We start from the raw sequence: 15,747 nt of genomic DNA on the forward strand, positions 1-15,747 counted from the left end.
ATATATTCACATACATCGCTTTGGTTCTGTTTCTCTAAAGAACACTACAAATACAGACAAACATACACCTTGGTTTAGAATGTAAAGGTCCTTAAGATTTTGTTCTCAGTCTTTGGACCCTCTGTCAAAACTTTAAAACAACAGGAAAAGTCACACAAAATCATGCCAGCTTATTATTCTGTAATTTTGTAAAGTTTTTCCTAATCCAGGTGATGAAAATGGGGATCATCTCTGAGATACAATAAATTTTCAGACTTGGACCTTGAATGGGTTATGTTCTCTCCCTTCCCAACCTCCTATAAAAGTGAAAACAAAAGTGAGCAGGTTATTCCCCTGGGGCCCTATGGAAACAATCAATTATCCTTTGCATTTGTTCCCTCACCTGTTTCCTGGTCCCTTCTCTTGCTTCCCACATGTCTGCACAAGCAGGTGTGCTCTCCCTCCTCTCATCAGCAAATGCAGAAGCGAAACAAGGATGAAAGGGAGAGGGGCGCCTGGGTGGCTCAGTCGTTAAGCACCTGCCTTCGGCTCAGGTCATGATCCCAGGGTCCTAAGATCGAGCCCCACATCAGGCTCCCTGCTCTCCCTGCTCAGTGGGAAGCCTGCTTCTCCTTCTGCCTCTTCCCTCTGCTCATGTTCTGTCTCTCTCTCTCTCAAATAAATAAATAAAACCTTTTTAAAAAAAAGTTATGATAGCAGGCACACCAGGCTTCTTTTTCCAGCAGTAGGGCAGACTTGATATCCCAAACTACTTTCCCCATTGAAACTAGAACACTGGATAAAATACACCAGCATCTTTTTAAAAACACGTTGCTTAGCTAGAACAAAGGAAAAAGAATCTACAAAGGCCAAAGTGAAGTGAAAGCAAGAATCCTGGAAAGTAAAGGTGCCGAGGCCGCCTCCAGCCCCGAGTTTCTGTTTCAACAGCTGCAAAGTCTTGCAGTTCATCAAGTAAAGAGTGAAATCCCACTAAGGTCAAGAGTCTATTAGGGAACCCTACCCAGACCTGGTGTCCCCTCCCAAGGGCTACACTCTCAAGGTAGGAGTAGAGAGGAAATAAACCCATCGTAAGAAAGGGAGCAACAAGGAAATGGACATGTTATGATGTGGGGGTGGGGGGGGGGGGGGGGCGCGGTTCGGGTGGAATCTTGTAAAGCCAGCCTTGAAATGGGTTTGCTGTCTGAAATAATACTCTGGTGGTCCCTTGAGATGACTGATCTGCAAAAGTCTAAGTAAATCCTCTCTGGGGAAACAAAACCTCAACTCAGGACACAAAGCATTTCCACAATTTTCCAAGGAAAATGAGCAGCTTACAGCAAGAAAAGAGAAAGGAATCACACAATTCACAAGGAAACAAGATACTAAGATCAACAGGCAGAAAGTTCCACAGGCAGCAAAATCAGATCGCAGAGAGCTCAAGGGTTGAGATTAAGCAATCTAGAAAGCTGGCTTTTCCTACAACACCATCTTTGCCTGTTTTCTCCAGTCTCCAAATGTAGACCTCCATCAGTTTCCGTATCACCATGCCTTTCTATTTCTCCCCAAGACTCTGCTCTTGCTTCTTCTTCAACCTGTCTTTATCCACAGGCACCTTCCCAAAGCACTAAGAACATGTCCAGATCTTTCCATTGAGGAAGGAAGGAAAGAAAAGAAAACTTGCTCCCCCCCGCCATCTTGCTCTACCCCTGCTATAGCTGGGCTTCACGAAGAGCGGCTACAGTGACTCCCCCACTATTCATTCACCCCTAAACTGCAGGCTGGCTTCCACCCCTATCCCCCAACTCTTCTAAAGTAGCCCTCCCCCCAGAGTCCTGAGTGACCAGAGCACCAAATCCAGTCAACTCTTATCTCACTTGTTCCTGCTGAGGTTCGTGCACTGTGGCTATTCCTCCCATTCAGAAACTTCTTCCTCCCCACCCCCACGCCCCGCCTCTATGATATTACTTTCTTCTGATTTTGCTCTTACCTCTCTGGTCATTTCCAGCCAGTCTCCTCTGAGTGTTATGGCTCCTCTGCCCACTTCTTCAAATGTAGTTGTTGTAAAGTTTCCATTCTCCACACTTTTCGCATCCTCCCTGGCCATTATCATCCACTCTCATGGCTTAAAGCAGCCGTCCCATCTCTGGGGCATGCATAATAACCTGGCAGCATAAGAAATCTTTCCAGAGGGCACTCCAACGTGAATAGTTTCAAGAGAATCCATTTCCAGATCCTCAACTGCCATGTGTATTCCTTCCTAGAGTCACTCTGCCTGAGAATATGCCTGGGATCAAGCCGTCTTCCTTCACGAGCTCCTTCTTACTCAACCTAAATCTGAGAAGGGTACATCTCTTCAGAGTTTACAGGAAAATCTCTGGGCCAGCAACTTGAAAAACTGCTGTCAAAGAAAACAGTCTGATGGTTGCCAGAGGGGAAGGGGTAGGGGATGGGCAAAATGGGCGAAGGGAAGTGTAGGGTGAAGGGTGAATGGAGATACAGGCTTCCAGTTATGGAATGACTAAGTTACGGGCATGAAAGGCACAGCATAAGGAATATAGTCAGCGCTCTCGTGATAGCTTTGTATGGGGACAGATGGGAGCTACACTTGTGGTGCGCGCAGCGTACGTGTACAGACTTGTCAAGTCACTACGCTGTGCACCTGAAAGCAGTGTAATATTGTGTGTCAACTATACTTCAGTTTAAAAAAAATGGCCATAGACATTGAGACTACCTACAATGACTATAATACAGGGAATGACTATAATATGGGTAATAAATGCTCTTGTGAGTTAGAAGGATTCCAACTCTGCTTTCAATAAAATTGAGGAAAGACCAAATGGAGTTGTCAGCTTATTGATCATTTGATGATAGTTTTTGATGAGCCATCAGCTTGTGAATTGGGGTTTATAATTCAGAAGGGGGTTAAAGAACTGATCAGCATTGCCAAAACGACTTCTTCCACCCTCATCCGCCTACTTATCTAAACAACTTTTCTCAGCATTAAGATCAAAGCAATGAAAAATATTAAGGGAATTTATGCTGAACCCTGTGTTGTTCTAGCAATAAGGAATATTCATCCATGGATACATGAAGTAGTAGAAAAAAATCTCAGCCCCACCAAACTCATTAAGAGATGCAGCTCCAGTAATATTTTACTTTTATGTTTAATAATTATGTAAACTCTACTATTATTTTAATCAGTAATCAATTGTGTACTAATAATTTTAATGAGAGCTCAAGCTAGAATAAATTAATTAACAGAGCATTAGGGTCTTAGGAGGCAAAATTTCTTTTAATAAACATATAATAATATTTGTTCAGACAAGTATAAAAGGAGATTCAAGAAAAATGTTTCAAGCATAAAGATTACTTTAGGATTACATTTCATGGAAGATGGAATGGAAATACAAGTTTAAGGAGAAAAAGAAAAGATGTCAAACTTTCACTCTGGTAAAGAGGCGTTTATTTATACATTTTTTAAATGGAGAATGAATATGTACAAATAGTGAATCATTATGTTGTACACCTGAAACTAATATAATGTTGTACATCCTTTGCACCTCAATAAAAAATTATTTTTTAAAGACTTTATTTATTTATTTGAGAGATAGAGAGCACGAGAGGGAAGAGGGTCAGAGGGAGAAGCAGACTCCCTGCCGAGCAGGGATCCCGATGCGGGACTCGATCCCGGGACTCCAGGATCATGATCTGAGCCAAAGGCAGTCGCTCAACCAACTGAGCTACCCAGGTGCCCTCAATAAAAAATTATTTTGAGTTAAGTTTCTCATCAATGAGAAAATATTTAAAAAATTGAGAGATCACCATCTACAAGCCTTGATCAAAAATTTCCTGTTGTCATTTCGAGCACTAACCCTGATACATAAAAAGAAATGGATGGGGCGCCTGGGTGGCTCAGATGGTTGGGCGTCTGCCTTCAGCTCAGGTCATGATCCCAGGGTCCTGGGATCGAGTCCCACATCAGGCTCCCTGCTCCTTGGGAGCCTGCTTCTCCCTCTGCTTCTCTCTCTCTCTCTCTCTGTCTCTCATGAATAAATAAATAAAATCTTTAAAAAAAAAAAAAGAAATGGATGATGGTAGGTAGCAGAGCACACTGACACTAAGTTTCTCCTGGGTGCATTAAAATGAGGGATGTGACCATTTTTTTTTAATGTCAATAATTAAAATACATTGGAAATGACATCTTTTGCAAACTTAAAAGTTAAAGAATTTTATATGTCAAATGAAAAATACATGAGGGTAAATACTGTACAATTCCATTTATATGATGTTACAGAACAGGGAAAATTAATCTATCATGAAAAAAATCAGAACAGTGGTTGCTTCTGGGAGGGATGGGGGCACAGACCGACTGTAAAAGGATTCAAGGGAACTTTCTGGGGTGATAGTAATGTTCTATGCCTTACCAGAGTTTGAGGTTAGAAAGGCAAAAGTGTCTGTCAACAATCATCAAATGTGTACTTAAGATGTCTACATTTCAGTAAGGTAAGTTTTATCTCAAGAAAAAAGAAAAACTATAAACAAATATATGAACTCTAGTTCATGTTATGTATGCAGAAGAATTTAAGGATGAAATGAATTGGTGTCAAAAACTTATTTGGAAATGTATAAAAAATTAGATCGACAAATGGACAGATGTAGCTAAAGCAAAACGTTTATAGTAGAAGCTAGGTGGTGTGTCTATGTTGTTCACTGCTCAATTATTTCAACTCTTCTGCATGTTTGAAAATATTCACAATAAAATATTGGGAAAGTATACAAACAAGAATATATTTTTTCCTAATTCTTTAAGGGATGTGTGCACAAAAGTTTGAAGCCCACTGGTTTCTAACACCACCATTTGCTAATGAATCTCTAACCTAAACTTACAGCCCAAACCTCTCTCCAGAATCTCAATCATCTTTCCATCTGTCTCCTGGACCGCTCCATCTGGATTTCCCATCAGATCTAAAACTCAACAGATCCAAATATGAATTTATTGTCTTCCTGTGTCAGTTAGAAATACCATCAGCTACAAGTAACAGAACAGAACAAACAAAACGAGGGCGATTTTTCTTACATAACAAGAGATCTGGAGGTAGGTGGCTGCTGGTGTTGATTCAACAGCCTCAACGATCTCCTCGCTGGCAGGTCTACCATTCCCTTCCCTCATAGTCACAAAGTGTTCTACAGCTCCAGGCATCATGTCTGACTGAGTTCAAGATAGGAAAAGGGAGAAGGGAGCTATGCCAGTGACAACTGAACTTTTATCAACACAGCTTCAGATTTTCCAGAAGCCTCCCAGCAGACTTCCCCACAAATCCCATTAATCAGAACTGTTGCCCTAGTTGCAAAGGAAACCAGGAGGCAAGTACTTAATTTCCCTATCCTCTAAATTTGATGCAGCATTGGTTGATGGCGTAAGCCCGCCTACAGTATCTGTAATATTCTCCCCCAAACCTGCTCCACCTCCTATACTCCCCATCTTACCCAGGTAAGGAGCCCCAGGAGTCATCCTTAGCTCTCTTTCTCTTCTGCTCCTCATATCTACTGTCTTGATGTTTTCTCAGTCTTTGAATCTCTCTCACATCGGAGCCTCCGTCCCACACCTGCTGCCACTGTCTTGGTTCAGGTTCTCGTTTCTTCCCTGAACTGCTCTAACTAAGTCTCTTAGTCTTAAGTCTTAACTTCAAACCATCCTCCATGTGGCCCCAGGTTGACCATTCTAAAAATAGATATCTAACCATCATATCCCCTGCCTGGATCTTATCTGTGGCTTTGCATAACACCTAGTTTAAAGGCTGACTTCCTTAGTATGTCATGTAATGTAGTCCCCCAGTTTCCTTAATAATATACTCTTGAAAATGCTTCGTTAGAGTGCTCCAGTCCTGTCAAGGATCAGCTCCCCTAAGACACAACTTCCTAGAGGGAGGGGCTGGGGAAGTCCATACTCAAAATCCAAACCTGTTGTGCTAGGCAGGCAGCCATCTGTCTTTAATACATTTGTGCTAAAACTGTAATATGAAAGAACAATAGATTTACATGTTAGGATAGGGATTCTGTTTCCAGAGACTATAGAATATATCATCTCTAAATGCATTTTGTCTTGGAGACATAAAATTCAACAATATATTTAAAGTATAATATCATTGTTGTTCATTCGGTTCAGAAATTTATTGACTGCCCACTATGTATCCGACACTATGCTTTAGTTTTTTTCCTTTATAATAGAACAGAGATGACAGATCTAGAACGGTGTTCGACTGAAGCTATCTGCCTCTTTCTGCATACTTAATGACTTCCATCTTTTTCTCTATTGCACTATTTAAGACTTATTCTTATCACCAGAATCAGCACTTTCATTTTTCTGTCTTCTACTCATTTTCATAAATAAAATTCATTAGATATTCAAACAAATGTCTAAAAGCACAGATGGAGGCAAAGATGGCAAAGTGGTAGAAACTGGTTGATTGATAGAGTGCAATGTGATAATAGCTAAGCTTTATAGAGTACTTATTCTGTGCCAGGCACGGTTCTGGGCACGCTACAGATAGTAACTCCTTAATCTTCACAACTCTGTGAAGTAGGTACTATGATCTCCATGTTGCAGATGAGGAAACTGAGGCCCAAGGGTAGTTTTGCACCTCTGTCAGCTGAAAGCTATGCCCAACACCCCCCAGCCTCACCTCCTGTCTGCTTCACTTGAACTAACTACATTTCTCCTAGTTCCAGGGGGTGGTCTTTGCTCTCTGCAGCTCTGCGCTTTTGCACGAGCTGTCCCTTCTGTCTGGACTGCCTGTGGTCTGCGCTCATTCTCCGAGACCAGGTGAGGCCCACTCTCCTCAGAAAAGTCTTCTCTGTCTAATGAGGTGAAGTCAGACTGCACCTTGCCCAGCCTCCTCACCCTGCTATATTTATGTGCTTACAGCTCAGAGATGATGCTACCAGACCTGGCTCTCTCCTCATTCTTGAATCCCTGGGGCTTGCTACTATGCCTGGTTTATAATAAGCACTTAAAGGTTTGCTGAATCGATGCATAAGATCCCTGGATTTTACACTTTCTCGTCGCCCCCACGCCGTCTGGCACCACATATTGCAGACACTTAGTCAATGGGAGCCGGAGCCTGGTTTCCCAGCCAGCAGCCTAACTTAATAAAACAGAGCAAAACAAAACCCGCCCCCTTTTCTCCCATCTCCACATCACAGTAGTCCCCGAGGATTTGAATTCCTTTCCAAGCCCTCCCATCAGTCGAATCCAGCGGGACCCGAGGGGTCTGACTGACTCCCCTCCGCTGGCTGGGCGGAGCAGGGTGGGGAGCTGCCGTCAGGGCGCAGGGCAGCCGCATCCCGCGCCTTCTGCCACTTCTAGCCTATTAAGGTAAGAGTTCCCGGAGGAGCGCGGGAGGGACCGACGGAGGGTCCCCCAGAAGGGGCCCCGCGGCTTGTGCGCTCGTCCGGCGCCGGGGGAGCACAGCCCCGGGCCGGGTGCCCCGCGACGGGTGCTGCCAGCTTCAAGGCGACCCGGGGTCCCACTTTGCTCTTCTACCCGAGGCCACCTTCCTAGGTTTCCATAGCCACCGGGGCCGCGTCCTCATTCTGTACAGCCACGGCAGGCCTCAAATGAGTCTCCGCACAGGGCGCTGATTAAATGGGTCTCGGGTCCCCAGCGGACGCTCCTTCCCCGCAGATGCCCGGAGAAGCACCGAGGGCGCTGCGCTCGCGGGGCCCTGCAGCGGGTGGACGCACCAGCGTTACGGGGGCAGAGCGGGGGACGTGTCCTTCCGGCCGCCGGATCTCCGCCCTCTCTGCGCCCCCACCCCACGCCAGCCTCTCGGGGTCTCCCGGGGCCGGCTCCCGCCCCGCGCCCGGCCCGGGCCCCGCCCCCCGAAGGCCCCGCCCACGGCCCCTCGCGCTCCGCCCCCTCCCCGCCGGCTCCCGCCGCTCCCGGCGCTTCGAGCGCGGGCCTGGGGACTCGGGATCCCGCCGCCGGGGCCGCAGCATGGGGCGCTTCCGCGGGGGCCTGCGGTGCATCAAGTACCTGCTGCTCGGCTTCAACCTGCTCTTCTGGGTGAGACCCGGAGCCGGGCAGGCCGGGCAGGGGAGGGGCCGGGCGGGGGCGCGGGGCCGGGGTCCCCGGAGAGCTGGCCGCTGCGGCGTCCGAGCCGGGCTCCAGAAGGCTGGGTGTTCAAAAAGGCGGAGGTGAGGAAGAGGCAGACAAAGAGGGGGAGGGGAGAGATAGCGGGGGGGGATGGAGCGGGGGGAGCGCAGAGGGAGGGAAAGATTGAGCAACAAGAAACGGTGAGAAAGGGGGGGACACCTTGTGGCTCTTCCCTTTGAGGAACCTCCGCCTCAGCTGGTGACTCCAGGTGCGGGGACACCAACCCCTCCTCACCTCCTGAGGAGTCGCCCCCCCCCTTTGCCTCCGGGGCACTCACCCCTTGTCGCTGTGCTTCTCCACTGCAGCCGGGGCCTGGCCAGGGCACTGGGAGAGAAACCCCTGCGCCCGAGCGGAGCGGGGGCTGCCAGGGGTGGTGCCCCAAACGCTGTGTGTGGAGACACCACCTGGCGGTGATGGTTTTGTTTAAGGAAATTGGGGGTAGGAGTGAAAATGGCATGGGGGGGGCACGTGTCGTCCTTATTCTGGGTATTAGAGGAGGGTACCTGGCTGCGAGGAGGTGGTGGTGCTCTTCCGTGAAGCGGATGGACAGCAGAGAGGGGCTTCCAAAGGGCAGCAACATCTCCCCACAGTCCCTAGCCCACAGCCTCCGCTAAATACCACAGATGATCTCATTTGTTTGCATCAAACAAACATTCCCCGGATTAGTGGTTCACAGAGAGATAGGGGCCATGCCCCTTGTCTCCTATATTATTGGGACAAGGTTAGGGCCAGACCATCCCTAGATCTCTGGATACCCTGTCTCAGGTCCTGGAGGACTGTCAGACAAAGTCTAAAAATTATCTTGTCTGCACATTCCTCTTGGGCTTTCTCAAGAAACTGTCAGTCAGTGTCACTGCTCAGTTAGACCCTGGGGGAAAATATAAATCTTGTGTTGCGTGAACAGGTTCCTAAGGCTAGTGGGGAGCAGCAGTGGCCTGGGTGCTTTGAAACAACCAGGAGAGAGGAGGATGGTGATTGTCCTATCTGCTCCAGGGAGTTTGTCTTCCCATGACTGCAACTAATTAATTATTGAATGATGGGCTCTGCTTGTGTCTGCCAACCCATTAGTCCAGATGCCTGGGTGACTCCAGCAACCCTAACCTCTCAAAAGACAACTTGCCATGCTCAGCATCCTTCAGCAGGGGAAGGTATGAAGGAGGCACCCCAATGACAGCCCCTGAATTTTAAAAACACACGTGGTTTTTTAACACCAGGCATTTATACTTAGCATACTACAGGGAGGGACATTTCTAAAGGTCCTTTAGGTTGTGCTTTTTAATAGTCTGGCTTAATTTTAAAAGCTGTTAATTATAGATGTCATGCTTCGGTGACACCCTTCGCTCTCACTGCTTACAAATTCAAAACAAGTTTTCTATCAGCCCCAGAAGGATTTCTCAGGCTGGGTTCAGTGCTTATTTAGTGCCTGGTGTTGTACCAGCCTTTCCAGGGGTCATGGGAAGCATTTACTGAATGTTTTCAGTGTGTCAGGGACAGTGCTAAGCACATTGGATTCGTTATTACACTTAATCCTCGCAACAATGCTCATGCATATAATATTGTCATCCCCATTTTTACACATGAGGAAACAGAGGCTCACGTAGGCTGACTTGCCCAAAGTCACATAGCTAATGTGTGGCAGAGGTGGGACTCAGACTCAGCCTCTGTGGTCCTAAGCACTGTGGCACATTACACTCCTAAGCGGCGGTTCCTGGACAAGAAGTATCAGCATCTCCTGGGAACTTGTCAGAAATACACATTTGCAGCTCCATTCTAGGCCAGCTGAAGCAGGAACTCTGGGGAAGGGACCCATAATCTACGTTAGCAAGCCCCCAGGTAATTCTGATGCTTGCTCAAGTTTGAGAACTGCTGTTAAACAATTATTAAATAAGTATTATAAAGATAATTTATAATATATAAATATAAATAAGTATATATAATTTGTAAATATAAAATGCTGTTCCCTAAGCTGCTAATGTTGTTAAGGAAATAAGTCCAATGCATATAGAACAACAAGTTAATAAGTATATAATCAAGTGACAAATGTCACACTTCTGGCCATAAGCCTAGTAAAGAGGGGAAGTAGGAACAAAGCAATGTTTGAGTGTCTGCCATGTGTTAGCCACTGGGGGTTAGACATGACCTTTTATATATATGATCTAATTAAGGAGTTCAGAGAAAGGTGGGGCACCTGTGTGGCTCAGTCAATTAAGCATCTGACTCTTGATTTTGGACTCAGGTCATGATCTCAAGATTGTGAGACTGAGCCCCACATCAGGCTCAGCACTCAGCAAGGAGTCTGCTTGAGATTTTCTCTCCCTCTCTCTCTGACCCTCCCCCTTGCTCTCTCTCTCTCTTCCTCTCTCTGGAATAAATAAATCTTTAAAAAAAAAAAAAGGAGTTCAGAGAAAGGATCACAGCAACAGCGAAGAGTCAGGACAGTCGTCCTGAAAAATAGGGTGTTTAAGCTGGACCTCCGAGGACTGGTAGAATGAAGGTGGGTAAGGCAAGGGGAGTGACAGGCCACCCACCAGCAGAGGAACAGCGTAAGGCTGAGTGTGACTACCATCTGACAAAGGGGTCAGGCTTGAGTGCAGAGATCCCAAGCAGGGTGTGCTTGAGTAAGTCACTCTTACTTCTCGGTGTCTGTTTGCTCATCTATACAATTGGGATAACAGGGTTGTCAGGAAGATTAAAATGAAATATGTAAGAGCCTGACCTCATCTTCTTATGAGTCTAGTACATGTAAGTGCACAAAAAAACATTGTTATTAGTGCCTGCACATAGGAGCATTCACTAAAAGTTAACTCTCTTTCCTGAGTCCCTTAATTTGGGGGAATAGCATCTATGTTTGTGAAGTGACTTGCAGCTCGTCTTTGTTTTAGGATGACTACACATTATCCTCTCAATTTGTACTTGTGAATTTTCCCCACTAGAACTTGGAATACTTTGAGAGCAGGCTTTTTTTTATTATTATTATTCCGTTATGTTCACAGTTATATCTCCAGTGCCTAGAACAGAGCCTGGCATGCAGGATACATTCAGTAAATATCTGTAGAATGAATGACTGAATCTGCAGGTTAGAGCACTTGGTACAAATGGCCTTCCCAATTTGCACTGAGGATAATCAGTGATCTGAGGACTGATCCTACCTCTTCCTGTGCATTAGCTGTTGATTTGTTCCTTGTTTGCACAGACTGAGCCCAGGACGGGGGTATGGGGCCTTCCTCTCTCCCAACTCCACGGGAGGGTGGGGACCAAGGGTGTCTGAAAAGTAGCAATTACAGGAGGCCTTCCCAAGTCTTAGACCTGCACCACCATAGGGAAAGGGCCAACTGAAACCAGTACATAATGCTTTAGGGGAAGGTGATTACTGGGGATAAATTATCTAGATATCTGCCTTCACCATAACTGAGGGAACCCGATTCCAGAAAAGCCCCACCCTAGTTTCTGAAGTTGTTTTTCCTGGTTGGAGGGGTTTGTCGGAAGTTTGGGGTAGGGGCAGAAGGTGGGGGCTGGTTTTCCTAGAAGGCTAGGCTTTTGCTGTGACTTCAAGTGTCTTATTCACTCACCCCTTTGCATGCTCGGGTGCCTGCCCTTCTGAGATATAAGGTCCCCCTCAGTGACCGCACTCTTTTTCCTATCAGGAACTCACCAGAAGGCAGGCAAGGAGGTGGGGGCGGGTGTGTTCTGTGATCTGCAATTTGTCCCCTTGGGTGACCACACTCTCTTTCCTATCAGGAACTCACCAGAAGGGAGGCAAGGAGGTGGGGGCGGGTGTGTTCTGTGATCTGCAATTTGACAAATGGATCAGCAGCCTCCTCTGGCAGCTTGGTTTAAGTAAGTTTCCCTAGGCTGTGCTCCTGATCTTATAAACATTCAGCTAGATCCTGCCAGAGCCAGCACAGCACTGCCTGGCCCAGGGCCGCTGACTGTATTCACCACTACATTTTTAAAAAACAAAAGTAAAGCCTGACCATGAACCCCACTAAATTCATTTCTGTTATCATGGTTGATGTCTAACCTGGAACCCCTCCCAACATCTGTCATGTCTAAACTCAGACGCTATAATCAGATAGCACAGCATATGCCCATGCTTCTCACTGGAATCACCTTTATTTTTTTTTTCCTCCGTTGCATAGCAATATAAATAAAACACCACAGTCCACCAAGCCACATATGTTGGTTTAAAGAAAAACCTGGGCGCTGTTTATTCCTTGCTTTATTGTTGTACGCTCAGCGTTTTCCTATCATTGTGCTGTACTGAGCAAGTCGGTGTTAGCAACCCACAGGAAGCAGGACTGTTCATTGTGGAAAGTCACAAGCCATATATGGCTTGTCTGAACTTGCTCTCCTTTCCTTCCCCGCCCCCCCGCATTCGTGCAGCTTTGGGGGTTCAGTCAGTGATGCCTAACAGGTGCCGTTAGGAAAGATCGTGTCCCGTGAGCCTGGGAGTGAAAGGTGTTTGATGCGGCTTACCCAGGCTGCCTCCTCCTCTTTCTCAAACTTATTTCAGACCGTACTTTCAGAACTACCACCTATCAGGAACACTGGTTTAAAAAAAAAAAAAAAAAAAAAACCTGAAGAAAGTATTCTTTGGGGTCCACCCAAAAAGTTATACCGCCCCAGAAGGCAGATAGGAATTTCCTTGGTCTTCTTGTAGGATAGTCTTCATTTCTGATTTCTGTCAAGGCAGGAAGACAGCAGTAGAGGCCAGCCTCCCCTAATGTGGACGAGAGGGGCCTGGAGTGGCCTGAAGGGGCAAGGAGCCTATGACAGGGGCCAGTGTGCAAAGGCTAGGGGTAGAGGGCCAGCAGTCCGGCAGCCCTTGAATAGGCCCAGGCAAGATGGCCGTTCAAAGCCAGGAACTCAAAGCCAGGAAGGTCGATGCTGACATCACACTGCCGGGGTTGACTCTTGCCTGTATTATTTACTACCTAGGAGACCTCGGGCATGTTGTTTAGCCTACGTGAGCCTCAGTTTTCTCATCTGGAAAATGGACATAATTAAGTACCAACATTGATCTGTGATTTTTGTGCAGATAAAATGAGTTAATACATGTCGAGTAGTAAATAGTATGGTCCACGTACATCATTAATACTCAATTACGTAAGATATTAGTAGTGGTCATATTTAAGCACTGGAAGCACAGGTAGAAACCAGAATCCAAGAGTTTCATAAAAGTAAAGAGAAGTGGCAAGTAGGTGTCCTAGGTCCAACCAGCCAAGAAAAAGAACAAGAGTTGCATAGCTTCTCAAGGGCATGGAAGGCAAAGGAGAGATTTCCTCCTCTGCAGGCACTTGGGAAGCATATGCCGACGACCTACTCTGTGCCCTGTACCCTGGCAAGTGCCTGGGCATTCAAAAATGATGAAGACACAGTCTTTGACCTTGAGGCACTCATGCCTCTATTCACTGCTCCATTTTGCCTTTGACTAGTTTATTTCCTCTCTAGTGTCTTGGCTCCTTGAGGCAGTGACTGTTTCTTGCTGGGATCATCCTTCTCGCATCCCTCAGCACCTAGAAGAGGTTAAAGCAGTCACTGGCAAAGCTCCAGCTCACAGGACTGTGTGCACCAACGCCAGCATAGGAGCTGCTTATTTATTCCCTGCCCTGCTTCTCTGCTACTGAGAGGAAGACCTTGGTGATTGGTGCCCCTCTAATTTCAGTGTGTATGCAAATCATCTGAGGATCTTGTCCAAGTACATATTCTGTTCAGTGGGTCTTTTTTTTTTTTTAAAGGCTTATTTATTTATTTATTTACTTATTTCAGAGAGAGAGAGAGAGAGAGACATATGCGCATGAGCATGCAAGCGGGGGAGGGGCAGAGGGAAAGGGAGATAGAGAATCCAAGCAGACTCCCTGCTGAGCGCAGACATGGAGCTCAGTCCCAGGACCCTGAGATCATGACCTGAGCTGAAATCAAGAGCCTGACACTTAACCAACTGAGCCACCCAGGCGCCCCAGGAAGTCTGCATTTCCAACAAGCCTCCAGGTGATGCTGATGCTACTGGCCTAGGGAATACACTCTGAGAACCATTGGTAAAGACCTCCTGGTGGCTCACATTTCTGAATGGGGCAGAGAGAGCCCTTCGTCTTGGCTTCCTTATGGCACTTCTCTTAATTCCAGTTACGATTTTACCATTATTGTTTTAAGACCTTTTTTTTTTTCATATTAAGACATGATGGCTTCTAGAATTACTAGGTGGCCACATGTTCATTGTCCATTGCATTTCACTGTGTAATTCTAGAACATCCATGCAGTGTCTTTGGGTCTCAAATTACGTGTGGCAAAAGAGAACATGACCTCTGTCCCCTACCTTAATGTTGACAATTAATATCACAACAGGGCTGTTCTCCTAAAGTAAATGATGCTGTATTGATTACTGAGACCATATCATGGTTGCTAAGGAATCAGGAGAAAGAATGGAGGAAGAAGCAAGTAAAATGAGAATATCAGATTGGCTAGGAGCACATCTTACAGATGAGTAAGGGTTACCTTGGCCCACCTTTTCATCCTTTTTGGATTTAATTGGGAACAAAACTAATAATGCTAATTAACGTTCATTTGGTCTTTTAGTTTACAAAATGCTTTCACAAGCATTATCCCATTTGATCATGAATTGCAGCAATCCCATGAAATAATGTAATTATCCCCATGTTACAGACATAGAAGCTGAAAGTCAGGCCCAGTATAGGGAGAGGAGCAGGAGAGCTAGGTTGAAACCACTACTGATCAGTTTAAGGCAGAGGAAAAGCAAGATGGGAGTTGAGAAAAGATACGTATCAAGAGACGTTTTTAAACTTAATTTCAGTAGCAAAAACTTGAAGGAGAGTAAGCGTGATATAAATGTAAGCTGTATGCTGCTGCTTTCCTGAGCACATTTTGTACACTGGTTCCTTTAATCCTCACAATGGCCCCCTGAAATAACAGCTGTTGTCACCCCCCAGTTCACACAGGAGGAAGCAGAGGTCCAGAGAATTTAAAGAGACTTGCCAGGGACTCAGAGCCAGCCAGCAGCAGGGCTGGGTTCTGTGTGTGGCCCCAGAGTCTATGCTGTCCCCCACTCCAAACTGCAGACGAACAGGAAAGAAGGTTGGAGAGAAAGTGTGTGAATTCCAATATGGCGGCTAGGCTACTAATCACACGTGGCTATTCAAATTTAAATTCATGAATACTAAAAGAGATTTAATACTCAGCTCCTACATCACAGTAGCCACATGTCAAGTGCTTGATAACCATAGGTGGCGAGTGGCTGCAATACTGGAGAGCACAGATTGAGGACGTTACATGTACATCACTGGAGAAAGTTCTATTGGAGAGCTCTAGCCTAGATATAGTTATTCTTTTTCTCTAAACCATTTTTCTCTTTATCTCTTATTGGGTCTTATAAAACTAAAACTAAAGAGAGAGAGGGGAGCATGGCTTCTAGAAAGGGGCACTGACATATTGAGTATAGATCATTTAGAAAACTCAAGGGATTCTAGCTGTCCTGGAAAGAGCGTAGAGCTAAAATAAAAATGAGTAGAGAAAGGCAGCAGAGGACTTTGTTATTGGTACTATGGGAGTGGTGTTTCCTACCTTGGGTAAGATTCAGTTTTCAGTTTGAATGTAAC

The 15,747-nt window shown here is 45.9% G+C and overlaps 1 protein-coding gene across 7 annotated transcripts in view; it reads left to right on the plus strand.

Moving 5' to 3' along the window:
• Positions 1 to 5,992: 5,992 nt before the first annotated feature.
• TSPAN2 (tetraspanin 2) overlaps positions 5,993 to 15,747 on the plus strand; it is a 72,367-nt gene continuing 62,612 nt past the window's right edge. For 4 of the 7 annotated variants that reach the window (XM_025872502.2, XM_025872506.2, XM_025872504.2 and 1 more), the window contains exon 1: positions 7,888 to 8,044. In XM_025872502.2, the coding sequence (XP_025728287.1) occupies positions 7,976 to 8,044 (69 nt within the window). In that variant the 5' untranslated portion in view covers positions 7,888 to 7,975. Of the gene's footprint in view, positions 7,355 to 7,887; positions 8,045 to 15,747 lie in introns of those variants that run through there. The other 3 variants (XM_073896081.1, XM_025872507.2, XM_025872503.2) reach the window with 3 other exon arrangements.

This window comes from Callorhinus ursinus, unplaced genomic scaffold (genome assembly GCF_003265705.2).
Source record: "Callorhinus ursinus isolate GAN/ISIS: 27379988/994484 unplaced genomic scaffold, GSC_fseal_2.0 scaffold9, whole genome shotgun sequence".
In the NCBI taxonomy this organism is placed as follows: Eukaryota; Metazoa; Chordata; class Mammalia; order Carnivora; family Otariidae; genus Callorhinus; species Callorhinus ursinus.